We start from the raw sequence: 27230 nt of genomic DNA on the forward strand, positions 1-27230 counted from the left end.
TTTCAAAAAACCATATTCAATAACATCAGCTCCCTCGGAAGGCCAACCACCCCCCACCCCACCCCCCAACCCCACCCCCCATCCCCATGAACTCTCTTTTAAAGGGAAAATGTCTGCTATGATGACGAGTGTTGTGCCAAACTCTGCCACGGTTTCAAGAGCAGAGGAGCTGGTTAGGAACTACCTATCACGTTGATCCATCCACTGGATGCAGGCGTGCCATGAGGTGAGTGTCCTGCACTGTTCTGAGTGTTAGATATGGAGCAGAAAGGAAGACGTGTGATTGTGGCCAGAAATTGTCCATCCTGGTGGGATCCTGAAAAAAAAAAAATTAAAAAGAAAGAAAGAAAGAAAGAAGCACATCCCCTTCAGGCAGATGTGGATGCTCTGTAAGTGTATAGGCATCGGCGTGGTGGGGGGCAGAATACGCAAAGCTCCTCTGGGTAATCTTTTATCAGATAAATGGCTGTGGACAGACTCACCCATGGACACCAGATAACTGAGGTCCTCCAGCAGCACAGCTCTAGACAGCATCCCCTGGAATTTGCTCATCAGGGCGCACTCTTCCTGGGTGAAGGTCGCACACACCCTTGAGACTCACTGATATTTAAAGACATGGTGGATATTCTGGCTCGGCCTGCGCCATCCCCACAATGTCCAAAAGTGACGGTCGAGATGACAAAACCGGAGAAAGACAGGTGTGTCTATCGCAAGCTCAGACACTGTTTGAGGTGCAGTTGACTATTCCCCTGGGTTGACTTGGCACGTGCCTTTCAGATGCATCACGGAGATACGCACACTCCTGACTCAGGGTGACCTCATCGCAAGGGGATATGACATGAGGGGCGTTGAGCAATAACCCGGACCTTCCACACACACACACACACACACACACACACACACACACACACACACACACACACACACGCGCGCACACGCACACGCACACGCACACACACACCCCCCCCCCACCCCCCCACCCCCCCCCCACACACACAAAAGAGGCTCGCGGGAGTAAAAGATTAACGTTACCTCTGTTGACACCCACGACTGTACCTAGTTGTCACGAGACAGGAAGCTCAACTGTACATTTAACCCTTATCTGTTCCTGTGCTTTCTTGCAGAAAATCCTCGTGCGCTTCTTTCGCCTCGTGGAAGCGCTTGCTATTCCCCATAGGTAGCCACCGTGGAACCAGCTGCTGCTGATCCAAGAATGTGGAGGATTTCCGGAAATGATCAGTGATCCCGAGACAGACTCTCCCTTCCGTGATCAAAGCGACTCGACTCGGGGAGCTGTCTCTCGCCTCCCCCCCACCCCCCCCCACATCCCCCCCCACCCCCCCACCCCGCACACCGCCTTCTCCCTTGTGTACAAGCTATGTCTTTCAATTAAAACGTTTTGCCTTGTTAGCCTTAGAGTCTTGTGGAAGCGATCTTCATTTCTATGGTACTGCTGTGCAAGAATCTGGAAAGGGCCCGGTAACGGGTATGTCTGTAGCTCCCTCCTAGAGCTGGCCTGTGTCTACGTACGGATCCGAGTGCCACAGTTAACTTGTGAAAGAGCTCTCTTGAACTGGCTTAGAAGGAAGCACTCCCGAATTCAGTCCACTAGAAAGGGACCCGCCCGAAGGTTTTTGCAAGTTCACGTGATCTAGGATGAACCCTTCAGCCGAGATATAGCCAAGGTCAAGGGATGGGTTTTATGAAACTAGGCAGGTCTTTAGCGTGATCAGCATTCGAGGTCAACCTTTTCTTCTATCTACGTCGACCCCAAATCCAATAAGTTCACGGGAGTGAACCGAATTCGTCAGCAAGAAAAAGAACTTGGGGGGTGATGGCTGACGTCGTCTAAAGTCTCAGGAGATGTTCACGGGTCATCTCATCGTCATGGGATTTAGAACAAGTGATTTCGATAGCTCTAGGTGGAGGAACTCCTTAAGAAAGGTTATGTGTTGTGGTATGTATGTCTACTTAAAAACAGTTTCTCCCAGACCTTTGGGGTCACTTTAGAAACTTTAGAGTTGGCAGAAGTGGAATGATGGGGAATTCGTGGAACGTCTAGATCGTTTCCAGAGATAACCTATGGAAACGTTCTTGGCTCAACAAGTCTCAGTGGACCTACTTCTGTCTCCTTATTACAGAAGGAACTGTAAAACTCAAACTAACTGTAAAACTAAAGATGTTTCGATGTATGACTCCACACCTCTGGCATCACTTTGGGGGAAAGAAATTTTGAAAAAGTGACGCTGTGTGAAAATGTATGCTTCTAGACATGATGGAATGGAATCATCCATTTGCCGGTCCAGAAACACTGGTGTCACGGACCCCGTTCACCGTGGCTTCCTAGTTCCTGTTCATGACCGATTCAGGTTTCTAAGCGTTCTGAATTCTGATTGTCTTTTTCTTGTTTTCTTCTCCATTCTTGTCTCAAAGAACTTTACGTTCCAAAAATATATTTTACCTACCAAATCACAGATTGTCCGTTTGTTACAAAAACTTTTAGGTTGAGAGATTTTCTCTTTCTTTCTTTCTTTTTCTTTCTTTCTTTCTTTCTTTTTCTTTCTTTCTTTCTTTTTCTTTCTTTTTCTTTCTTTCTTTCTTTCTTTCTTTCTTTCTTTCTTTCTTTCTTTTTCTTTCTTTTCTTTTCTTCTCTCTCTCTCTCTCTCTCTCCCTCTCTCTCTCTCTCTCTCTTTCTTTCTTTCTTCCCCCAAGTCTGTGCATTGTGTTTCTTTCACTTTGTTCTGTTCCTAGGTACTAAGGATTTCTTTTTAATGTCATTAGCTTAAATAAGGGGCTTTGCATTTTTTGGCGAAAGCACCAGAAAAGTATTTTCTCATTAAGGGTCGGAATGTTGTTTGCCGGTGATGAGGCTCTCCTTCTGCCAGATGACTGACGATTGGATGGAGGAATAAAGTACACATGAGTATGTTCACGAACACTTACTGACGTTTCAGAGGACCTTAAATTAAAAACAGAGACCCTGGGCTTTCCTGGTGGCGCAGTGGTTGAGAATCTGCCTGCTGATGCAGGGGACACGGGTTCGGGCCCTGGTCTGGGAAGATCCCACATGTCGCGGAGCAACTAGGCCCGTGAGCCACAATTACTGAGCCTGCGCATCTGGAGCCTGTGCTCCGCGCAACAAGAGAGGCCGCGATAGTGAAGAGGCCCGCCTACCGCGGTGAAGAGTGGCCCCCGCTTGCCGCAACTGGAGAAGGCCCTTGCACAGAAACGAAGACCCAACACAGCCAAGAATAAAATTTTTTTAAAAATTAAAAAAACAACAACAACAACAACAACAACAGAGACCCCCTCACCTCCTCCCTCCCCGCCCTGTAAAATTCATCTGAAGTGGAGAAAAAAACCTTGTTAAAAATCCTTTTCCTTTTCGTTCCATCAACATGGTGCATGGATTTCCTAGCAGAAACTTAAGCGAGGTGCATGTTCATCATTCAGCAGAATTCTAATTTTCTAGTTCTAAGGAAAACTACTAAAACGAATGAGGATAACACCTTCCCATGCAATCCTTAGGGAAAGCTCCCACCCAATTTAATGAAAGGAAACTTGGTTTGGAAACAAACGAGTCTTCATTTGGCGACCTTTGGTAGAAATGAGGTGAGGGAGGGAGGGAGGGGGGCAGAGAGAGAAGGAGGGAGGGAGGGAGAGAGAGAGAGAGAGAGAGAGAGAGAGAGAGAGAGAGAGAGAGAGAGAGAGAGAGAGGTGTCTCACTTTCCATGGTTCCAGTGTGTACACATTTCAATGACTAGGTGAAATCGCACCAAGAGCCTAACTACGTGTTTCGAATGTCAGTTTCCACAATTGATGAACGGTAGCTGCGTGAAGTCCAAAGTTTGCTGCTGCCTGTTCAGTCTGCAATGACTCCACAAATAACAAACGTGCGTGCCCCGTGTCCAGTGACCGATCCTCTTTCAGAGCCTGTCGGTGATTGCCTGGTGTGTATGTGTCTGTTTTCCGGGTCACACGCAGTGTGTCGTTGTGTTGCCCCCAGCCCCGGTCTCCCCCGTCCGTGGAAAATAAAAAGAAAGAATTGCCCGAGGACGACGAAAGTGCGGCTAAGAAACCCAAAATGATGACACTGGAAGTCCACTTGGATGGGGTTAGGAGACACCTGAGCATGCCTAGGACAACACTGCCACCGTGTGAGAGACCAGCGCAAGGAGAGCTGAAGAATACAAAGAAGAAACAGGAGGAGGGGGGAGGGGGGAGGACAGGCTGAAGATGTCTCCAGGCGATGACGTTGGTGAAAACGTTCCCATTCAGAAAAGCACTTCGAGAGATAGTTCTGGACCCAGAGAGCACAAAGGGTTATCGTGTTGGAGGCTGATCTTCAGTTAGGGGAACAACAAACAAACAAAAAATAGGACTGCTTATCCAGAGGTAGAAAAGATACCACGCCAAGAAGGCAAGCACTGTTGAAAACTGCTGTTCCTAGGATTTTACAAAATGAATCAGATGCTTTCATGTCGATGCTTTCCATGACAGTCTACTAAATAAATCGTAGTTTGGCTCTTTTTATATTCTCTACCTTTTAAATGGTGAGTGAGTAAGAGAGTTTTTAAATGTTTTGATACGATTTTTTTTTTTTCCCCCTTTTGGTACGATTTTTGAATGTCGTGGGACAACGGTATTTTTCCCCCGTGGAGATGAACAAGATTGCTTTTTTGAGCTTCAGCTTTCAGGGTCATTTTAGGGTCCTGAACTGCCCTGCCCAGTGAGCCCTGTGTGTCGTTGTGCCCCTTTAGAAGTGTTGGTGCTTGATGACATCATGATATCGAAATCTTGATTGTTGACTTACGAAACCACTGTTGGGAGTTTGTTGGTTGCCTTAATCTCCCTTACCTATTGCACTCACGTGACGGTCCACTCTTTGTCTCTCTGTTTCTCTCTCTCTCTCTCTCTCTCCTCATAGATATAGACGTACGGACACAGAGAGCGCTAACAGTGTGTCCGTACCTATAGCTACATAGGTATAGGTGTTGATACAGATAGACATGTTACATTTCTTCTTTACCCCCTCCGTGGGCACTTAGTGGAGTTACTGGGTCGCATTGCAGTTTTGTGTGCAGTGTTTTGAGGGACTTCCGTACTGTTTTCCATACTGCTGTCTTTTGCTGGAGAGCCATTCTGTCACCCGCCAGGTGACATCTCTGAGTCCTCCAGCATGCCACGGTGGTGGTGGTCTCTCTCAGCTTGAAAAATACGTGTTCAATTAGGAGCCACTTTTTCTGCCTTTCCGAACTACTTGGCGCAACTCCAGAACCTGGGCCTGTCCGAATATCTTTGTCAAGAGAAATTAGGGCAACACACTGCACCCTTCCTTGGTTAAGTTAGATGTCCTCAGCACTCCAACAGCTCCAGGGAATCTGTTCTCTCACGTCCTACATGCAATGGAAGTCTGCCTCATTGCCCTCATTTGACCTGCTCTTAGAAAAACTTTTTGCTTCACCTTCCTTCTAGGAACTCATACCCAAGGACCTCATACCTACAGGAGAAAGTAGGCTTGCATTCCTACTGCATCCAAAGCACAGTTGTTCCTGTTACACTGAAGGATTTTAGAATAGGCTAAGGCCCGATAGCCTACATAGAACATTCCAAGGATGAGGGAGTTCGCTACATGCAGAACACCCTGTGAAGAAAAGTTGATTCAGGCAAGGGAACAGGGTGTAGCTAAAGTCCCTTTTGACTAGTTACAAATCAGAAGGGTTTAGGCTGCCTGTTCACTGGAAAAGAAGACCTGATGGCACAAGCCTTGCTTTCCCATTTTAAAAGCTCAATTCATGCTGCCATGAAGCTACCAAAATAACACTGTTTTGACACGGTTCTAGTCATTGTAGGCAGCCCACTGGAACGAAAAGGAGTTTTCTCTACAGAAACACGGTACTTCCATAGCCTGGGTGGGAGCTTATCCTGTCATGCTCTAGAGCTAAAGGGAAACTTGACGTACTTGCCTCAAGCTAAGGCCTGAAAAGCCCTGCTGAAGCGAAAGCGTGTAGCAGTTTCCATTAGGTCGTATTCGCAGTTCTGCTTTACTTTAACGTTGTTGCACTTTTCCAGACACTTAGGACCCTCGTGTGGGCACCCTATTCCCTATAAAAACAATGAGGACCAGCAGGCTCTACTGTTCTCCTAAGAAACATCCCATTTCGGAAGCCTTTCCCAGTCACTCTGTGTATGCTGTGTGTGGGGCAACACACCGCACTCTTCCTTGGGACAGCTAGATTTCCTGAGCACTGCAAGAGCTCCAGGAAATCTCTTCTCTCACGTACAACAAGCCATGGAAGTCTGCCTCGTTTCCTTCATCTGAGCTCCACTTAGAAAAACAATCTTCTTCGCATTCCTTCTAGGAATTCATACCCCAAGACCCCATACATACGGAGGAAAGTCGGCTTGCATTTCTCCTGCAACTAAAGCACAGGTCTTCCTGTTACACTGCAGGATTTTAGAAGAGGCTAAGGCCCGATAGCTTACTTAGAGCGTTCCTTGGATTAGGGTGTTCAGTACATGCAGAACACCCTGTGAAGAAACGATGATTCAGGGAAGGGACCAGTGTGTAGCTATAGTCTCTTTTGACTTGTTGGAAATCACAAGGATATATATAGGCTGCGTGTTCACTGGAAATGGGCGCCTGACGGCACAAGCCTTGCTTTCCCATTTTGAAAGCTCCGTTCATGCTGCCTTGAAGCTACCTAAATAACACTGTTTTTGACGGGCCTCTAGTAACTAGTCAGGGCTTGAGGAAGAAATAGAGTTTTTGCTAAATAAACAGGGTGCTTCCTAAGCATGGATGGGAGCTCATCCTGTCACGCTCTAGTGCTCAATGGAAACTCGACGTGTGTACTTGCCTCAAGGTAAGACTATGAGACTAGATATCAATTAGAGGAAAAAATCTGAAAAATATACAAATACATGGAGGCTAAACAATACACTACTTAATAATCAAGGTATCACTGAAGAAATCAAAGAGGAAATCAAAAAATACCCACAAACAAATGACAATGAAAACATGATGACCCAAAACCTATGGGATGCAGCAAAAGCAGTTCTAAGTGGAAGTTTATACCAATACAATCCTACCTCCAGAAACAAGAAACATCTCAAATAAACAACCTAACCTTACACCTAAAGCAATTAGAGAAAGAAGAACAAAAAAACCCCAATGTTAGCAGAAGGAAAGAAATCATAAAGATCAGATCAGAAATAAATGAAATAGAAACAAAGAAAACAATAACAAAGATCAATAAAACTAAAAGCTGGTTCTTTGAGAAGATAAACAGAATTGATAAACCATTAGTCAGACTCATCACAGAAAAAAGGGAGAAGACTCAAATCAATAGAATTAGAAATGAAAAAGGAGAAGTAACAACTGACACTGCAGAAATACAAAGGATCATGAGAGATCACTACAAGCAACTATATGCCAATAAAATGGACAACCTGGAAGAAATGGACAAATTCTTAGAAAAGCACAACCTTCTGAGACTGAACCAGGAAGAAATAGAAAATATAAACAGACCAATCACAAGCACTGAAATTGAGACTCTGATTAAAAATCTTCCAACAAACAAAAGCCTAGAACCAGATGGCTTCACAGGCGAATTCTATCAAATATTTAGAGAAGAGCTAACACCTATCCTTCTCAAACTCTTCCAAAATATAGTAGAGTGAGGAACACTCCCAAACTCATTCAATGAGGCCACCATCACCCTGATACCAAAACCAGACAAAGATGTCACAAAGAAAGAAAACTACATGCCAGTATCAATGATGAACATAGATGCAAAATTCCTCAACAAAATGCTAGCAAAGAGAATCCAACAACACATTAAATGGATCATACACCATGATCAAGTGGACTTTATCCCAGGAATGTAAAAATTCTTCAATATATGCCAATCAATCAATGTGATAAACCATATTAACAAATTGAAGTATAAAAACCATATGATCATCTCAATAGATGGATAAAAAGTTTTCAAAAATATTTAACACCCATTTATGATAAAACCTCTCCAGAAAGCAGGCATAGAAGGAACTTACCTCAACATAATAAAGGCCATATATGACAAACCCACAGCCAACATCATGCACAATGGTGAAAAACTGAAACCATTTCCACTAAGATCAGGAACGAGACAAGGATGTCCACTCTCACCACTATTATTAAACATAGTTTTGGAAGTCCTAGCCACAGAAATCAGAAAAGAAAAAGAAATAAAAGGAATCCAAATCAGAAAAGAAAAAGTAAAGTTGACACTGTTTGCAGATAACATAATACTATACATAAAGAATCCTAAAGACACTACCAGAAAACTACTAGAGCTAATCAATGAATTTGGTAAAATAGCAGGATACAAAATTAATGCACAGAAATCTCTTGCATTCCTATACACTTATGATGAAAAATCTGAAAGGGAAATTAAGGAAACACTCCCATTTATCATTGTAACCAAAAGAATAAAATACCTAGGAATAAACCTAACTAAGGAGACAAAACCTGTATACAGAAAAGTATAAGACAATGATGAAAGAAATTAAAGATGATATAAATAGATGGAGAAATATACCATGTTTTTGGATTGGAAGAATCAACATTGTGAAAATGACTCTACTACTTAATACTTGTTTTTAACACTTTGCCCCACGTTCTGATTTCTGGAGAAACCTAGATAGTGTTTGAGTGGCATGTAATGTCATGGTAATGAATGAGATCATCCAGGAGAAAATGTGTACATTGAGAAGAGAAAGTGTCCCAAGACTAAGGCACCACAACCTTTCTTTAAAAGTGAAAGAGAGAAGGCAATTTTGGGTAAGGAGACAAAGAAGAAATAGCTAACGAGTTAGGAGGGAAATCAGGAGATGATGGGCTATGGAAGACAAACAAAAAAGTGTGTTTCAAGAAGGAAATGATAGATAATGTTGATAGCTGCAGAGGTATAAAGAACTATAAATAAAATAAGCGCTAATTTTTATCAAAGAGCTAGCTTTTGGTTTTGTTATTTTCTCTGTTGTTTTTCTTTTTTCAGTTTCATTGATTTCTGCCCTGATTTTTATTATGCTTTTTCTTCTGTTTTCTGTAGGTTTGTATTGCTATTCTTTTTCTAGTTTCCTAAGGTTAAAACTTAAGTTATTGTTTTAGATCTTTATTTTTTTCTACATTTAATGTTATAAATTTCTCTCTAAGCACTGTGCATTCCACAAATTTTGATAGATTGTATTTTCCATTTCATTTTCCACTTTTCTTAAGATTTCTTGTTTAGTTCTCATGCTATTAAATGTGTGTCATTTATGATACAAATAAACTTATTTACAAAACAGAAACAGACTCACGGACTTAGAGAATGAATTTATGGTTATGTGCGGGAGGAGTGTAGGGGGGAGGGATAGATTGGGAGTTTGGGATTGACATATACACGCTGCTATATTTAAAGTAGATAACCAGCAAGGACCTACTGTATAGCACAGGAAACTCTGCTCAATATTCTGTAATAACCTAAATGGGAAAAGAACTTGAAAAAGAATAGATACATGTAGAATACCTACATGTATTCAGTATAACTGAATCACTTTGCTGTACACCTGACACAAACACAACATTGTTAATCAACTATACTCCAATATGAAACAAAAATTTAACAAAATAAACTAAATGTGTGTCATTTAATCTCCAAAGGCTTTGAGATTTTCCAGCTGTCTTTCTGTTATTAATTTCTAATTTAATTCATTATGGTTTGAGAACATACATTGATTCCCTTTTTTTTTAATTAATGAAGAACATTTTATGGCCCAGAATGTGGTCTTTCTTGGTGGATGATTCCATGTGAGCTTCAGAACAATGCATATTGTGTTATTATTGGATATAGTCTATTAATGGCAATTAGATCCAATTGATTGATTGTGTGGCTCAGTTCAACTGATTTTTTTGTCTACTGGATCTGTCAATTATTGATAGAAAGGAGCTGATGTCTCCAACTATAAGTAGATTCTCTATTTCTTCTTGCAGTTTTATCAGTTTTTCCTTCATATATATTGATGATTTGTTGTTAGGCACATGCACAGCTTTACTTAAAGAATTGACCCCTGTATCCTTATGTTCTTTTGTATTCCTGATAATTTTCCTTATTCTGAGCAGGCTTTGTCTAATACTAATATTACCACTTCAGCTTTCTTTTGATTTATGTTAGCATGATTTATGTTAAGAAAGGGATATTTCTTCATCCCTTTACTTTTTTTTTTCTTGGTCTTAGCTATTCTAGGGCCCATTAATTTACATATAAATTTTAGAATAAGCTTGTCTGTATCTACATAAAATAAAAGTAAAATAAGAACAACAAAAAATACTTCCTGAAATATTGATAGGAATTGCATTACACTTATATATCAATCTGGGAAGAATTGACACTATGTTGAATCTTCCAATCCATAAACACAGTATGTCTCTGCAGGCCAGGTCTACTGGTGACAAATATTCTTATTAGTTTTTGTCTTTCTGGGCACGTCTTTATTCTCCTTCACTTTTCATGGATAAATTTGCTGGATACAGAATTCTAGATTTGTGGGTTTATTCTTTCAAACCATTAAATATTTTTCTTTACATTTTGCATGGTTTCTGAAAAGAAGTCCACTATAATTCTTGTTTATCTTTAGTGTGTAAGGTGTTTTTTTTTCCCCCTCTATCTTCTTTCAAGATTTTCTCTTTGTCTCTATTTTTTCTGCAGGTGTCCATTTTTGGATATTTATTATGTGTGTTATTCTCTGAGATTTCTAGATCTGTGTTTTAGTGTCTGTCATTAATTTTGGAAAATACATATTCAGCCATTATTACTTCAAATATTTCTTCTTCTTCTTTCTTTCTTTCCTTCTTTCCTTCTTTCTTTCTTTCTTTCTTTCTTTCTTTCTTTCTTTCTTTCTTCCTTCCTTCCTTCCTTCCTTCCTTTCTTTCTTTCTTTCTTTCTTTCCTTCTTCTTCTGGTATTCCAATTACATTTATGCTGTATCTTTTACAATTGCCCTGCAGTTCATGAATGTTCTCTATTATTTCTTGGTTTTCTTTTTGCATTTTGGGAAGTTTCTATTGACATATTTTCAAGCACACTGAATCTTTAATTGGCCATGTTCAGTCTACTGGTAAGCCCATCAAAGGCATTCTTCATTTCTGTTATAAATTTTTATTTCTAACATTTCCTTTTTTTATAAATTTATTTATTTAATTTATTTATTTTTGGCTGTGTTGGGTCTTCATTTTTACACGTGAACTTTCTCTAGTTGTGGTGAGCTGGGGCTACTCTTTGTTGTGGTGCACAGGTTTCTCATTGTGGTGGTTTCTCTTGTTGTGGAGCATGGGCTCTAGGCACGTGGCCTTCAGTAGCTGCAGCACGAGGACTCAGTAGTTGTAGTGCATGGGCTTAGTTGCTCCGTGGCATGTGGGATCTTCCCAGACCAGGGACCGAACCTGTGTTCCCTTCATTGGCAAGCGGATTCTTAACCACTGCACCACCAGGGAAGTCCCTCTAGCATTTCCTTTGATTCTTCCTTAGAGTTTTAATTTCTATGCTTACAATGCCCATCTATTCTTGCATGTTGTCTGCTTTTCCATTAGAAAGTTTAGCATATTAATCATAGTTATTTTAAATTCCTGGTCTGATAACTCCAAAATCCTTGCCATATCTGAATCTTACTCTGATGCTTGCCTTATTTCTTCATACTGTGTTTTTTCATATGTTAGCATGCCTTGCAATTTTATGTTGGAAGCTAAACATGATGTATTGCGTAATAAGAACTGAGGTATGCAGGCCTTTAGTGTGAGGGTTTATGTTTATTTCACTAGGAATTATGCTGTGTTTACTGTTTTCTGTAGCTATAGATGTCCAAGTCTTCAATTTCCTTTACTATCCTAGTTTTGGTCTCTCTCTTGTCTCAGGATTGCCTGGAAATCCCTCATTAAATAGTGTCTGAAACTTGTACCTTTTCATCTGTAATTCTCTGTTATATACAGTAGAATTATTGATATGGTTATAAGGGATGGTGAGGAGATAAGTATATTTATAGTCCTATCATTAGTTTCAAGTTTTAAGTAAGCCTGGGTTTTGCCCCAAAGTGTGACCTTCAAAAGTGCATCTCAACTTTTCTTCCCCTTAGGTGAGGCAGAAATGCTGGAGATGATTGGAGTTTGGTATTTTCCTTACATTACTTTGACTAGGCTGTTATACAGTAATTTCCCTGGAGGGAAGGGAGAGAACAGAATTCTGTGACCTTATTTCAAAATGATTACATTTCCCTCCTTCTATCAGAAGCGCATAGAGATTATTCTGTTGTCTTCACAATGAGAACTTGGGTGGGGTTCCTGGTGGTAAAATTCACAAAAGTGTGGAGGACTCCATGAGACTGAGAAAGCCCATGGTTTGTAACTTTCAAGCTCATCTACACTGAGTCTCCAGGAGTTCATTGAAGTTTTTAAGTGTTCTTAATAATACTGGCTTCAGCTAGGGCTTCTAATCTTGAACTTCAGTTCACAGTAATCTCCGATTCTATGTATGCACCTGTCTGTCTCTCTACTTTTTAGCAGTGTTGCTGAAATTTGGCCTCTGTACACTGATGCCAGATTAAATCTTGGAGTCAGAGTTTTGGGTGAAGTAGAAAGAAATAGCTTTATTTCTCTGCCAAGCAAAGGTGGCCACAGTGGGTAATGCCCTCAAGACTGTGTGCCCCACTCTCGAGGGGGTAGCAAGGAGTCTTATAGTGTTCAAGGCGCAGGGTGTGATCAGGTCATGGAATTTCTTCTGATTGGTTGGTGGTGAGGTAAGTGGGAATCAGCATCATCAGCCTTCTGGTTCCAACCGTTCTGGGGTCTACATGCTTGTGGGCAGCATACAGTTAACTTCTTCCACTTGGTGGGGGTTTCAGTATCTGCAAAACAACTGAAAGGACATGGCTGAGAATATTATCTATAGTCCTTGAGGAAGAACTAAAGATCCTTGACATTGTTTAATGGCTAAAGTATTATTATTTTGTCTTGCTTGACTGTTTTCCTTTCGTTCTGCATTTTCTCGCTTCTCTGATTAAATTTATTCTTTGACTAAAGTTTTTCTACAGACAAAAGGCAGGAAGAGAACATGGGTGGGGGTCTATTCTGGGAAGGCCTCATAGAGTCTTGTTCGGTAAAGCAGCATTTTTCCTCATGATGTTGATACACTAATGGATCTGTTTGATTTTTCAGGACTTGTTGATTTTGCAATAAGAATGAGAGGATTGGGGCTTCCCTGGTGGTCCAGTGGTTAAGAATCCACACTTCCAATGCAGGGGGTGGGGGTTCAATCCCTGGTCAGGGAACTAAGATCCCACATGAGGCACGGCAAAAAAAGAGAGAGAGAGAGAGAGAGAGAGAGAGAAAGAGAATTGATAACTTCTACCTGTTGGAGCAGAAACCAGAAGTCTTGGCAAGCAAATTTTAAAACAGATTTATTCAACAACAAAAGATCTTAAATTAGAGGTCATTGTCTTCCATAGATTCCATCATCAAAAGGGGGAGTTTTAGTTCAAACTTCCTATCTTTGCAAAAATGTAGGTCTGTTTGTTTTCCTTTAGCAATGAAATAAGAAATTCTTTACATGCTTTAATATTTGAAAGAAAACACTTTAGAACAAGTTAGAATATTTACCATATACAAATTAATTCTACTGTATTAAGTATATTTATTTTTTTAAAAGCAGAATGCTTAAACTTTTCCAACTTGTACATACTGGAATAAAGAGGGAGTTTATTACTACACCTAACTCACCTCCTTTATGGTGAGGAGAATGCTCAGTGACAGTTCCAGTATTTCTCACTTCTGCTCTCCTTCCACATGGAAAGTCTAGGAAGTAGTCAGAATTTGGCTTGGCAGTTCAGATGGCCACCCTGATCCCAGGCCTACATCCTCTGGTGTTCCTGCCCTCAGACACCAGGATCCATGACTCTGGTCTTACTCTCCCTTAGCCACAAGCCTCCTGACTTCAGGTTTCTGAAACAATTCTTGCTGGAGATCCTCAAGGGCCTCTGTTACTTTGGCTAGAATGATGGAAGCAATCTCAGAATTACAAACTTGCCATCTGGATCTTAATTCCAGGTGTCACATTTCCCAGGATCAGGGGACAATAGCCCTACTCCATTGAATGAAGCCTTTCCACAATTTCTGTCAAAATGACCCAGGCCCAGACCTGCATTCTGAGATTATATCCTTCTCCAGCAATATTTTTCTAGCAAGATGTCCTCTGCTATCCATCCTTCATCTCTGCTGTGCCCTGGCTACTATGGCAGAAGAGTGCTTCCTCGACACCTTGCCATTTAATTCACCACCAGTAAATGTGATGGGTCAATAGGAATATGAAGTGATGCTCAAACTCACTAAGAATCAGAGAAGTGCAGATGAGAATTACACTGAGCTATCACTTTAGACACATGAGATTGGCAGACATTTGAAGGTTGCTAACCGAAAGTATCAACCAGGATATGAGGAAAGCAGGAAACTTTCTACACAAGAGGACAGAAATGCTCAATGAAATTAAGTACACTGATGCCCTGTCCTCTAGCACATTCCATTCCTGATGTCTATCCAAGCAAAGTCCTCATGTCCATCTACAGGGCACAAGTAGGAAAGTGCTGATTACAGTGGTGTTTGTAGTAACCAGGAGTTGGCAGCAACCTAAGTGTCCTTCACCAGTGGTACCGGTAGGTTAAATGGTTTTAGGTTGGTTTCCTCCAAAACCAGACCCTGAGATGAGGATTTGCATTCAAGTAGCTTACTTGGGAGGTGATTTAAGGAAGTACCACCATGGGAGTAGGAAAGTGAGGCAGCGGCTCTCTGAGACTCAATGAAGGGTACATGGTCGGCAGGTTACCTCAGAGGACAATGGAAGCTTCTTCTCACTGGAGAACATAGGGAGGCAGTGCTGGCCATGACCCCAGAGTAACCCCACCTGAGTAGGTGGAACACAGGGGCATTTATGCTCCCACTCACATTTTCCGGGCTGAGTGGTATTCCAGGGCCATTAGTTGCAGGCCCATCTGGATGGCCAAAGCACAGGCCAAGAGAAAGCCTTCAGGTAGAGAGTCCCAAGTTCATGCAGCATAATACAGGAGGCATGGGCTACAACTCTTAGTGCCAAAGAGAGAGCACAAGGCAACACTTGTGTCACGAAGATGGTTTTAGAAATGGGGGCGGGTGTTGTGGGATGAATTAGGAGATAGGAATTGACATATATACGCTATTGATACTATGTGTAAAATAGATAACTAATGAGAACCTACTGTATAGCACAGGGAACTCTACTCAGTGCTCTGTGGTGACCTAAATGAGAAGGAAATCCAAAAAACAGGGGATATATGTATATGTATAACTGATTCACTTTGCTGTATTGTATAACAATATTATAAAACAACTATACTCCAATAAAAATTTTTTTTAATTATAAAAAAAAATAAAGTATAGAGGGAAGTGATTTAGAAACAGCAAGAGTGATAGACCTATATCATTAACATAAATTAAAAATACATGCAGAAACAAAAGCACATTATATATGTCACACTCATAACTTATATGTGGACAAATTTAGGACACATTATACAGTTCTTCAGGGTGGAGTGGCGAATGGGACTGAAGATGGAGAAGAAAAATAGAAATTTAGGGGCCTCATGGAAATTCATGAGGAAATGCTGTCATAACCTGGGTCAGTGATTTAAAATATCCATCTCCTGCTCCTCTAGGTTAATGAACCTGCTTTTCCTGGATCCCCTTAAAACCCTAACCTCCCACGTTACACTTAGGATATCTGGATTCAGCCTCCTTAAGAGTAGGAACTGTATGGATTACAAGGTCACTCCACTCTCAGCCTGGTGCCAGGTCTCACCAGAGTACATTTGAACAAGAGGTGCATAAGGACAACCCAAGTTCCCACGACTACATTTCCCAGAGCTCCCTGGTGATTCTAACTAGATTCAAGGGGTGGAGCAGTTTGCAAACGAGTGAGGTTTCTTCCTGGGCTTGTCCAGGTAGTGGGAGGATGGCAGTCAGCCTGGTTCCTGGTTGTGGGCCCCAGGGGATCTCGGTAAGTGACACGTTGTGCTTTGAAATCGGGGCTTAATCCTATTTCAAATGTGAGTCCAGGAGACTAGATACTACACAGACCCGAATGTCAGGTCCTAAGCCAGTTCAGAAAGTTTGGTTGACATATAACTTGAGTCCTTATGCTGTAATTACAGTACAGGATAATGGAGGAGATAACACACCCCAATTCAAACTGTCGGGGTTGATGCCGAAAGCTCAGCTTCTCTGTACGCCGGTGCCAAATCAGATCTTGGAGACAGAGTTTTGGGTGAAGTAGAAAAGGAGAGCTTTATTACTTTGTCAGGCAAAGGGGGACACAACAGCTCCTACCTCGAAAAACTATGTGTCCCAACCCAGGAAGATTTGATAAGGAGTTTTATAGCAATACTTCCCAAGGGTGGGGTTGTGGACAAGATAAGGATGTGTGCAGGGTCTCAGGTGGTCAGTCCCCTAATCTTAATGAGCTTCTCTGGTCCCTTTAATCTTGCTTCGGGTGGTTTCTTGGCTGCTCCTCCCTTGATTAGCAACTGTTCGAATCTGCCCTCTGGAACTCAGGGAAGGTCAAGGAGGCTGGAGTCTTGCCGACAAGAAATGGGAGACAAAAATAAGAGGCCAAGCCTCCATACCTGGGTGCCTCACAGGGCCCTGCTCAGTTTCAGGGTTAGAGTAACAGCCATGTGACATCCCAGGTGTGAGGACTTGGGCAGGTCATTTAAGCATCTCCAAAAGTCAGTTTACCCCTCAGAAAATTGGAGCTAATAAGAGAGCTTACTTTAAAAGTTTGTTGCGAGGATTAAAGTATATAAAATATAGCTAATGTGTACAACACGTGATTCAGGGGACAGGATTTCCCTCGTGGATAATTGAAACAGCAATGTCCACCTTCTCTATCCCCACCTGGGTGTGTCCCAAAGGGCCCAGTTAGTCCTGCAGTCAGCAAATTCATGATCACTCCTGCTCTTCGTGCATTAGCTGATCAGAAATTCTCTAATGATCATCCCCAAACTCCAGGGAGGCTGTGTTGCGTTGTCTGCACAGTTTAAGGGAATTCTTGAGGATGTTTTATCTTGATGGAAGGCAGACCCTAAGGGAAGGTCTCCAGGAGCCATAAATGACAAGAACCAGCTCTTTCACTGTCAGGCAGGCTGAGGACACCACTCCCTGAGCACAAATGTGCAGAATTCCACAGGAGAGAGGAGCCTGTGGCGGCTGACAGCCCCAGAGCAAGGGCTTTGTGGGCTCTCCCCTGTGGACTTTGCTCCCTTGCCCTGGCCCGACGCCCACAACAACAACACGCCTGTTGGCTCTTCTTTGATGAACTGACCTTTCCTTTCCCCCAAGTCACAGTTTAGTTCTTCAGCCACAAAATGGCTGACCCTGCCCCCTCTCACTCAGAAGGAAGTTGTTAACTGCCAACTATGTATATAGCTGCATCCTGCCCATAGGCTTATTTTGTTTGCCCTTTATAGGTTTAAATAGTTCAGAGCCAACTTTAAAAATAGGCAGATTTCACCCACAACTCTGAGCTTCTGCTCTTCAAGAGGGGGAAAAAAAGAGAAACAGAAACATTCAGAACTTCCTGCTGCCTGGGTGTAACTTTTTTTTTGGCTGTTTTCCATTGGCCTTCTGTGCACTAAGCACTGTGAAGGACAGTCTGTGGGCACGGCTTGCCTGGCAACTTCTCTTGTTTTCATCCAGAAGATCACTGGGCTGGCCACTTGCCCCTGGGGGTGGGTTGGGTTGTGGTGTCCTTGCAGTGAGCCTCGGCACCAAAAAAAGGTAAGTAAAGGGAAGGGATGGGAAGGGAAGGGAAAGGGAAGGAGAGGAAAAGAAAATCACAGCATATAGAATGAAAAGCCACTTAGAAGCACCTCTTAAAATTCTACTATTCATTTGGCCAGTTCTATTGCTAGGTATATACCGAATGAATTGAAAACAGATACAAAAAAAAGTACTTGACCACAAATGTTCTCAGCAGCACTGTTCACAACAGCCGAAGGTGGAGTGGAACACAGAGACAGGACATAGACTGGTGGTTGCTAGAGGCTGGAGGAAATGGGGAATAACTGCTTCATGAGTCTGGGGTTTTACCAGGGGTAGTGAGATATTTTAGAACTAGATAGAAGTCGTGGTTGCACAAAGTTGTGAATGTACCAAATGACACGGAATTGTTCACTTTAAATGGTTTATTTAGATCACGTGAATTTCACATCAATTTTTAAAAATCTGTTCAGTCATGACAGATATGCTGGCAGTAGGTACAGAAGGTTCCACCTCTGTCTAAACGTGTATTTATGCTTCTTGTAGCCCTGAGTGTGACATCAGCATTTCACTCCCTTCCCCTGGGCCCTCATTTTAGTTCCTGAAGCATAAAACAGAGGACTCCATTCCTTCCCTCAAAAGGAGGTTTTTTGTTTTTTTTTTTACTATCAACTCCCTAGTACTTCTGTCCCAGAAACTTATTTTGTTTGGCTTTTCTATCTTCAGCTGAGCAGCTGTGTTCCTTTAGATTGTCTCTCTGGGCCTGCTCGGTAGTCCTCACAACACCTGCCTGACTCTGCAAGCTTTAGCTCAGAGCCCTGGCTGAGCTGCAGGCCTTCAGTACATAAAGCCCTGTTGTCCAGGGGCCTCTGAGCAGGGCTAGCCTAACAGCTCCCTTTCCATCCAGAAATCAAGCAGATGCCCACCTGCCCTGGTGTCAGGGTGGGTTGTAGTGTCAATCCAGTGTGATGCCATGTCCTTCACTGAGATAGAGAAAAGGAAAAAGAAGGAAAAGGATAGGAAATAAAACACAAACACAACACACACACACACACACACACACACACAAAGAAAAGCCACTCACTAGCACTCCTTAAGCCTCTTTTATTCAGTCATGCCAGAAGTGCAGGAAGTAGGTATAGAAGATTTCGTCTCAGTCCATAACTGTACTTGTGGTGGCAGCATCTCAGGGGTGAACTACCTCTGGATCAACCTGTTTTTAATTCTTCTATTTTAGGCTTTTGCTTACAACTTTATTTGGGGAACGAATAAGGGTTTCTTTAGTTGAAAAATAAAAAATAAAATAAAATAAGATAAAATAAAATAAAATAGAAAAACACTGCTGTATATGAAAGAGGTAGATACCCTAGACTGGGAGCTGGACAATGAGTTCTTCATATTGACCTGCTCTCCAGGGCTACATCAAAAGGTAATTTGTAACTGAAGTACCATGTCACTTAGTGGTAAATCACAGCAGCCAGTTGACTATTGAACATTGACCATTCAACAAAATAACAAGCATTCATTTGGTGACAGAAGAAGTCTCTTTTGCCTGACTTTCAAGGCCCTCTGGAAGTTGCCTCATCTTGTACATCTTACCTTTCTTTCACACAGCTCTCCAAAATGACCACTGATACGACTTGTCAGGTTCCCCAGATTTAGAAGCTGAGGCCAGGACCATGTGCAAGTGGCTTATGATGTGCTCCTGGGAGAACTCCAGTGTCAGCCTGAATGTGAATTATAACTCAAAGTCTTTCAAGACTCAAGGCAAGGCAGCTGGGTTTTCAGAACATCTCACCAGTAAGTCACTGATACAGGGCTGCCCTGGCAGGACATGAAGTCCCTGGCACTTCCAATTTTCACATAGGAAGGCAAAGCAGCTCCAGGAACCCCCAAGAAGTCTTCCAAAGAGTCCGCAATGCAGCTCCTTAAGCACAAGGACACAGAAGCCATGCTAGTCAGAGGCACAGAAAAAGCGGTCAAAGACATCTAAAGGCTTCTGGGTGGCTTACAGACAGCATTCTCCCCACATTAGCCTCAGTCCTGAATCCTCACCAATGTCATGTGCCCTCTCAAGGTACCCTGAGCATGCTCTGTTCTTTACCCTCTGTACCTGAGGCAGAAGTCTATAGGTCTGATGGCTTCCATTACATCACATTTTTAAAATGTTTTTAAACTACTTTAGCCAAATTCTCATAACATTTCTACTCTTTGTTCTATATTAAAAGGAAACTATTCCTTATATATAGTTATGTCTCCACCTTTGATTTCTTTCTTGAATATAGTTTAGGTGAGATGTCTGGCTGGAGTGGAGCTTGGACTCCTCAATCTTTCCAGTGAATATGAGGGAAGATGACTGATGACAGGAGATACTTTAATGGCTGATCTTCTGTATATCGGTGGTTCTTCTTCCTTTCCAGTGACACCATACATTAAGAACACTGCCTTATTTTTCTACCCCAATATCCCCAATTATACTTTACACATAAAGGAAGACCGTGTGCTACCATTACATATTGGTCTTTGCTATGTTTGGTAATTCTTGTAGTAGCAATCAGGGACATAGAACATGATTCACCCCTCCTAACTGATCCTATGGCAGCTAATCATCTGATTGGTTCCTTCTGAGCCCCCTTGTGCTGGCTTCCACAATCTCTAGGCTCAGAACCCATCAGTGTTGCTGTCATTTCCTGTGGTTGCACTTGCTACACCCTCCCCTATGCAACTCAGATGCCCCCTTTACTCTTCAGTCCTTTCCCTTCTCTTTTGTGATTTTTAGGTACTTTTCACAACTCATGTAACACTAAACTATCTTTCTGTTTTCAAAGGAAGTCACAATATACATTTTACTACCTCTTCTATTATTTCTAGAGTTCGGTCCAGGAGAAAGGAATTTCTGAGACTTCTGAATTAAAACTGAACATCAACTTGCTTCCATTTGCTTAGAAATGTTTTAAGTGCCTTTCTGGGAGTTCTCAGTAGATGCTCTAAGTGTGTTCTTTATATATCCCTTGAGTCTTCTCTAATATTAATCATGAAGCTGAAAGGAAAGGACATATCTGCACAGAAATGCTATATATCAAGAAATAAGGCTAGTTGTGTTTTCAGTTAGCGATTTTCCTGGCAACTGTTTTCTAAGTTTTGCCAGTATTTCACTGTGAATCACAACTTTAGTCATAGCAATTTCTTCTGTTTAATCACAGAATACTCAGGTAATATTTGGTTACTCTTTCTGATTTACTTCACTCTGTATGACAGACTCTAGGTCCATCCACATCTCTACAAATGACCCAATTTTGTTCCTTTCTATGGCTGAGTAATACTCCATTGTATATATGTACCACATCTTTATCCCTTCATCTGTCGATGAACATTTAGGTTAATTCCATCTCCTGGTTATGGTAAATAGCGCTGCAATGAACATTGGGGTGCCTGTGTCTTTTGAAGTATGGTTTTCTCAGGGCATATGCCCAGTAGTGGGACTGCGGGGTCATATGGTAGTTATATTTTTAGTTTTTTAAGGAACCTCAATACTGTTCTCCATAGTGGCTGTATCAATTTACATTCACACCAACAGTGCAAGAGTGTTCCTTTTCTCCACACCCTCTCCAGCATTTATTGTTTATAGATTCTTTTGATGATGGCCATTCTGACCACTGTGAGGTGATACCTCATTGTAGTTTTGATCTGCATTTCTCTAAAAATTAGTGATGTTGAGCATCTTTTCATGTGCCTCTTGGCCATCTGTATGTCTTATTTGGAGAAATGTCTACTTAGGTCTTCTGCCCATTTTTTGACTGGGTTGTTTCTTTTTTGGATATTGAGGTACATGAGCTCTTTGTATATTTTGGAGATTAATCCCATGTCAGTTGCTTCATTTGTAAATATTTTCTCCCATTCTGAGGGTTGTCTTTTTATCTCATTTATGGTTTTCTTTGCTGTGCAAAAGCTTTTAAGTTTAATTAGGTCCCATTTGTTTATTTTTTATTTTATTTCCATTACTCTAGGAGGTGGGTCAAAAAGGATCTTGCTGTGATTTATGTCATGGATTGTTCTGCCTATGTTTTCCTCTAAGAGTTTTATACTTTCTGACCTTATTTGTAGGTCTTTAATCCATTTTGAGTTTATTTCAGTGTATGATGTTAGGGATTGTTCTAATTTCATTCTTCTACATGTAGCTGTCCAATTTTCCCAGTACCACTTATTGAAGAGGGTGTCTTTTCTCCATTGTATACTCTTGCCTCCTTTGTCATAGATTAGGTGACCATAGGTGCATGAGTTTATCTCTGGGCTTGCTATCCTGTTCCATTGATCTATATTTCTGTTTGTGTGTCAGTACCATACTGTATTGATTACTGTAGCTTTGTAGTATAGTCTGAAGTCCAGGAGCCTGATTCCTCTAGCTCCGTTTTTCTCTCTCAAGATTGTTTTGACTATTCAGAGTCCTTTTTGTTTCCATACAAATTGTAAAATAGTTTGTTCTAATTCTGTGAAAAATGCCATTGGTAATTTGATAGGGATTGCATTGAATCTGTAGATTGCTATGGGTAGTATAGTCATTTTCACAATATTGATTCCTTCCATCCAAGAACATGGTATATCTCTCCATCCGTTTGTGTCATCTTTAATTTCTTTCATCAGTATCTTATAGTTTTCTGAGTACAGATTTTTGCCTCCTTAGGTAGGTTTATTCCTAGGTATTTTATCCTTTTGGTTGCAATAGTAAATGGGATTGTTTCCTTAATTTCTCTTTCTGATCTTTCATTGTTAGTGTATAGGTATGCAAGATAGTTCTGTGTGTTAATTTTGTATCCTGCAACTTTACTAAATTCATTGATTAGCTCTAGAAGCTTTCTGGTGGCATCTTTAGGATTTTCTATGTATAGTAGAATGTCATCTGCAAACAGTAAGCATTTTACTTCTTTTGCAATTTGTATTCCTTTTATTTCTTTTTCTTCTCTGATTGTCATGGCTAGGACTTCCAAAACTATGTTGAATAATAGTGGCGAGAGTGGACACCCTTGTCTTGTCCCTGATCTTAGAGGAAATGCTTTCAGTTTTTCACCATTGAGAATAATGTTTGCTGTGGGTTTGTCATATATGACCTTTATTATGTTGAGGTAGTTTCCCTGTATGTTCACTTTCTGGAGAGTTTTTATCATAAATGAGTGCTGAATTTTGTCAAAACCTTTTTCAGCATCTATTGAAATGATCATATGTTTTTTATTCCTCAAGTTGTTAATATGGTGTGATTTGTGTATATTGAAGAATCCTTGCATCCCTCGGATAAATCCCACTTGATCATGGTGTATGATGCTTTTAATGTGTTGTTGGATTTGTTTTGCTAATATTGAGTATTTTTGTGTCTATATTCATCAGTGATATTGGTCTGTAGTTTTTTTGTGATATCTTTGTCTGGTATTGGTGTCAGGGTGATGGTGGCCTCGTAGAATGAGTTTGGAATTGTTCCACCCTCTGCAATTTTTTTGGAAGAGTTTGAGAAGGATGGGTGTTAGCTCTTCTCTAAATGTTTGATAGAATTCTCCTGTGAAGCCTTCTGGTTCTGGACCTTTGTTTGTTGGAAGATTTTTAGTCACAGTTTCAATTTCTTTACTTGTGATTGGTCTGTTCATATTTTCTATTTCTTCTGGTTCAGTCTTGGAAGGTTGTACTTTTCTAAGAATTTGTCCACTTCTTCCAGGTTGTCCATTTTATTGGCATATAATTGCTTGTAGTAGTCTCTTCCAATCCTTTGTATTTCTGTGGTGTCAGTTGTAACTTCTCGTTTTTCATTCCTAATTTTGTTGATTTGAGTCTTCTCCCTTTTTTTCTTGAGTCTGGCTAAAGGTTTATCAATTTTGTTTATCTTCTCAAAGAACCACATTTTAATTTTATTGACCGTTGCTATTGTTTTCTTCATGACATTAAGAAAGAATTAGGTTTTTAATTCCTACAAAACACCTTTCAGCATGCTTAACTTTCTGATAACACCGTCACCTGCACCAGTTTTGTTTTGGGGGTTTGTTGTTGTTGTTGTTTGTTTTTAGATCCACAGAACGTGAATATCCTTTTTTTGACAAGGCTTAGAAAGCTGACACTATCTCTTTTTCCCTCCCTCTATATGAAGAATATATTTAAATGAATGTTGGTCAGTAGGACATTTGTCAGCTATGGGTATTGGGTGCTCAACTGTCTAATATTACCATTTGAATGTTGTATATGATTGTAAGGCTTATGTCACTAAAGATTTTTATTCTGATTTTTCATGATCAAAATTCATGTGATATTGCATAGACATGCTTTGTAGTGAACTATAGTAGCAATAATTTCTGTACATGATCTAGGGTTTATTCCAGCATTTCTTTTCCTATTTTTTTAAACAAAATATTTTTTTAAAAAATTAACAAATGATGGAAATAGAAAAGTCTACATAAAGATTTTAGAAGGAGAACTTACAGGACACTAATTTGTGATTCATTAGATGAGACACTTGGATGTGATTCCAAAAGCTTTTATTGAGCATTGTCAAATTTGCAAGCTTCATAGGGATGGACATCATACTTATAAATGCCCTTCTATAAGGGCTACCGTAGATGTGAAATTCTTGACCTTAATATCATCTTTGAAAATATTAAATTGAAAATTCTGTTAACTTATATTTTAAGAATCGGCATATTGTATTACTGCAAGAGATTTGATTTTCAGCAGAGTGCAAAGTTCTTTCAAATGCACATGTCTTTTTTTCTAATTTCATTTTGTTTTAAAGCACTTTTTAAGTGTAGTTTTCTCATTTAGTAAATGTTGTCTAATTGAACAAAAAAGAAAGACAATAGAGATACATAGCTTATCACCATTAACCTATGGGTGGGATTCTTTGTACCATGTCACCTCAGGCCATGTCATCTTACCAATAGTAATGCACCACTGTTACAATTAGTGTCCATACTAGATTAGAACTCTGGTAACAGGGGACAGAAAATTTTTTCTACATGGGATTTTACAAAATACAGACTTTTGGGGGAGGGGGTGCTCACCTTACCAGAAAGTCAAAAGATAGCCTAATCCTCACCAGTGTCATGTGTCCTCTCAAGGTACACTGAACATGCTCTGTTCTTTACCCTCTGTACCTGAGACAGAGGTCAATAGGTCTAATGGCTTTCACTTAAGTCACACTTTTTAAATGTTTTAAAATTACTTCAACCATAATTCTCATAACTTTTCTACTCTATCCTATAATAAAAGGAGTCAATTCTGCCTTTCTCTTCCTTAGTTTTTCATTTTGATTTACATCTTCACGGCTGATGGAGAGGTAACACTATTAGAATATATACATATATATTTTTTTCTATTATCCTTTTTGAGTTTTATTTTTTCCTTCAGAAATACCAATTATCTTTATATTGGATTGTCTGGTTTTATGTCTATTAGCTTCTCTCTAACTCTTTAATGGCTTTATCTCTTCATTAAAGCCATTGAGTATTAAGTTTTTCTTCTACATAAGTCATTTGATATTATGCTATATATATATTCCCCTTTTGTTCATAATTACTTATATATTATCTTTGTTGTTATTCTTTTTTTTTTAATTTTATTTATTTATTATTTATTTTTGACTGTGTTGGGTCTTCGTTTCTGTGCAAGGGCTTTCTCTAGTTGTGGCAAGTGGGGGCCACTCTTCATCGTGGTGAGTGAGCCTCTCACTATCGTGGCCTCTTTTGTTGCAGAGCACAGGCTCCAGACATGCAGGCTCAGTAGTTGTGGCACACGGGCTTAGTTGCTCCGCGGCATGTGGGAATCTTCCCAGACCAGGGCTCGAACCCATGTCCCCTGCATTGGCAGGCAGATTCTCAACCACTGAGCCACGAGGGAAGCCCCTGTTGTTATTCTTAATTAGTTTCCTAAGTTATAAATAGTTCTTTTGATAACACTGTGTTATTTTATCACCTCAGTTTTTGGCTTTTTGGTATGAGTCCATTTTAAATGTTCTATCTCTTCAAGTACCTGTGAAGAATATCTTTCCGTTGTTCGGTTTATGTTTCTTCTTGAGCTGGTTGTCTTTTTCCCCTATCTTTTGTGTATTATCTCCTTTTCTTCTGATCCCAGTCTCATAGTATATTTGCATTCTGTTTTTTCATCATATTCATGCATGTATAGTTCTGTCTCCATCTCTTATTTGTTTTTTGAATGAAATGTGACTGGTGAGATGTCTGGCTGGAGTGGACCTTGGACTCTGCAATCTTTCCAGTGGAGATGAGGGAACATGACTGAAGACAAGAGATATTTTGGCTGGTCTTCTGCATACGAATGGTTCTTCCTCCTTTCTGGTGACACCATACATTAAGAACATTGCCTTATTTTTCTGCCCCAATATCCCCAATTATACTTTACACCTAAAGGAAGACAGGTGCTACCATTACATACTTGTCTTTTCTGTGTTTGGTAAATCTTGTAGTAGCAATCAGGGACCTGAGACAGGGTTCACCCATCCTTGCTGATTGTATGACAAATATTCATCTGGTCTGTTGTGTCTGAGCCCCCTGCTGGTGACTTCCACAGTCTCCAGGCTTAGAACCCACCAGTTTTGCTCCCATGTCCCATCATTGTACATTCAGCTCTCTTCTCTATGCAACCCAAAAGGCCATTTTACTCCTTCTGTTTTGTGATTTTAAAATATTCTTCATATTCATGTCCCAATGAGAACTACTGTCCTTGTTTTCAAGGAAGAATATGATATATTTTAAACTATTTTTTCTTTTATTTCTACAGTGTGAACTAGGAAGAACTATCCTAAGTCTTCTGAATTAAAACTGAGACTCAATCTACATTGAACTTCCTCTGAAAGGTATGCTTTTCTGAGACATCTCAGCTGGCTCCCTAAGTGTGTTCACACTCCCTCCTTTTATTCTTTTCTTATATTTATGATCAAGCAAAATGAAATGGTATATCAGTGCACATCTAAATTACAAGTCAATATATAAACTTTGCAGTGTTTTCACCCAGTTTTATCCTGACAACTACTTTCTAGTGCCTCCATATTTCACCTTCTATCATAACTTCAGTAGTACAAAATCTCTTATATTTAGTAATGGAATATGCAGGTATAATTTGGTTATAACATGTTGCTTGCATCCAGACCCCTATACTGTCTTCTTCTCAATGAACTTGAAGTTACTAAATTCTAAATTAACATAATATCTATTTTTTTAACATCTTTATTGGAGTATAATTGCTTTACATTGTTGTGTTGGTTTCTGCTGTATAACAAAGTGAATCAACTATATGTACGCATATATCCCCATATCCCCTCCAGAAGGAACAAAGAAAAATCTTTAAAATCAAAAGATAGCTTTAAAAAAATACATTAATGTCCAAAT

The 27230-nt window shown here is 40.4% G+C and overlaps 1 protein-coding gene across 10 annotated transcripts in view; it reads left to right on the top strand.

The window, feature by feature from the left end:
- The first annotated feature begins 4385 nt into the window (after positions 1 to 4385).
- Positions 4386 to 27230, top strand: part of LOC309621319 (arylamine N-acetyltransferase 1-like) — a 64860-nt gene continuing 42015 nt past the window's right edge. For 2 of the 10 annotated variants that reach the window (XM_082408854.1, XM_082408855.1), the window contains exons 1-2: positions 4386 to 16096; positions 26623 to 26698. Coding sequence is in view for 1 of the 10 variants with exons in the window: in XM_082408853.1 (XP_082264979.1) it covers positions 19536 to 19656 (121 nt within the window). In the remaining 9 variants the exon portion in view is untranslated. Of the gene's footprint in view, positions 16097 to 17443; positions 26699 to 27230 lie in introns of those variants that run through there. The other 8 variants (XM_082408859.1, XM_082408860.1, XR_014239912.1 and 5 more) reach the window with 6 other exon arrangements.

Source organism: Balaenoptera borealis, assembly GCF_965194805.1.
Source record: "Balaenoptera borealis genome assembly, contig: HAP1_SCAFFOLD_283, whole genome shotgun sequence".
NCBI lineage: Eukaryota > Metazoa > Chordata > Mammalia > Artiodactyla > Balaenopteridae > Balaenoptera > Balaenoptera borealis.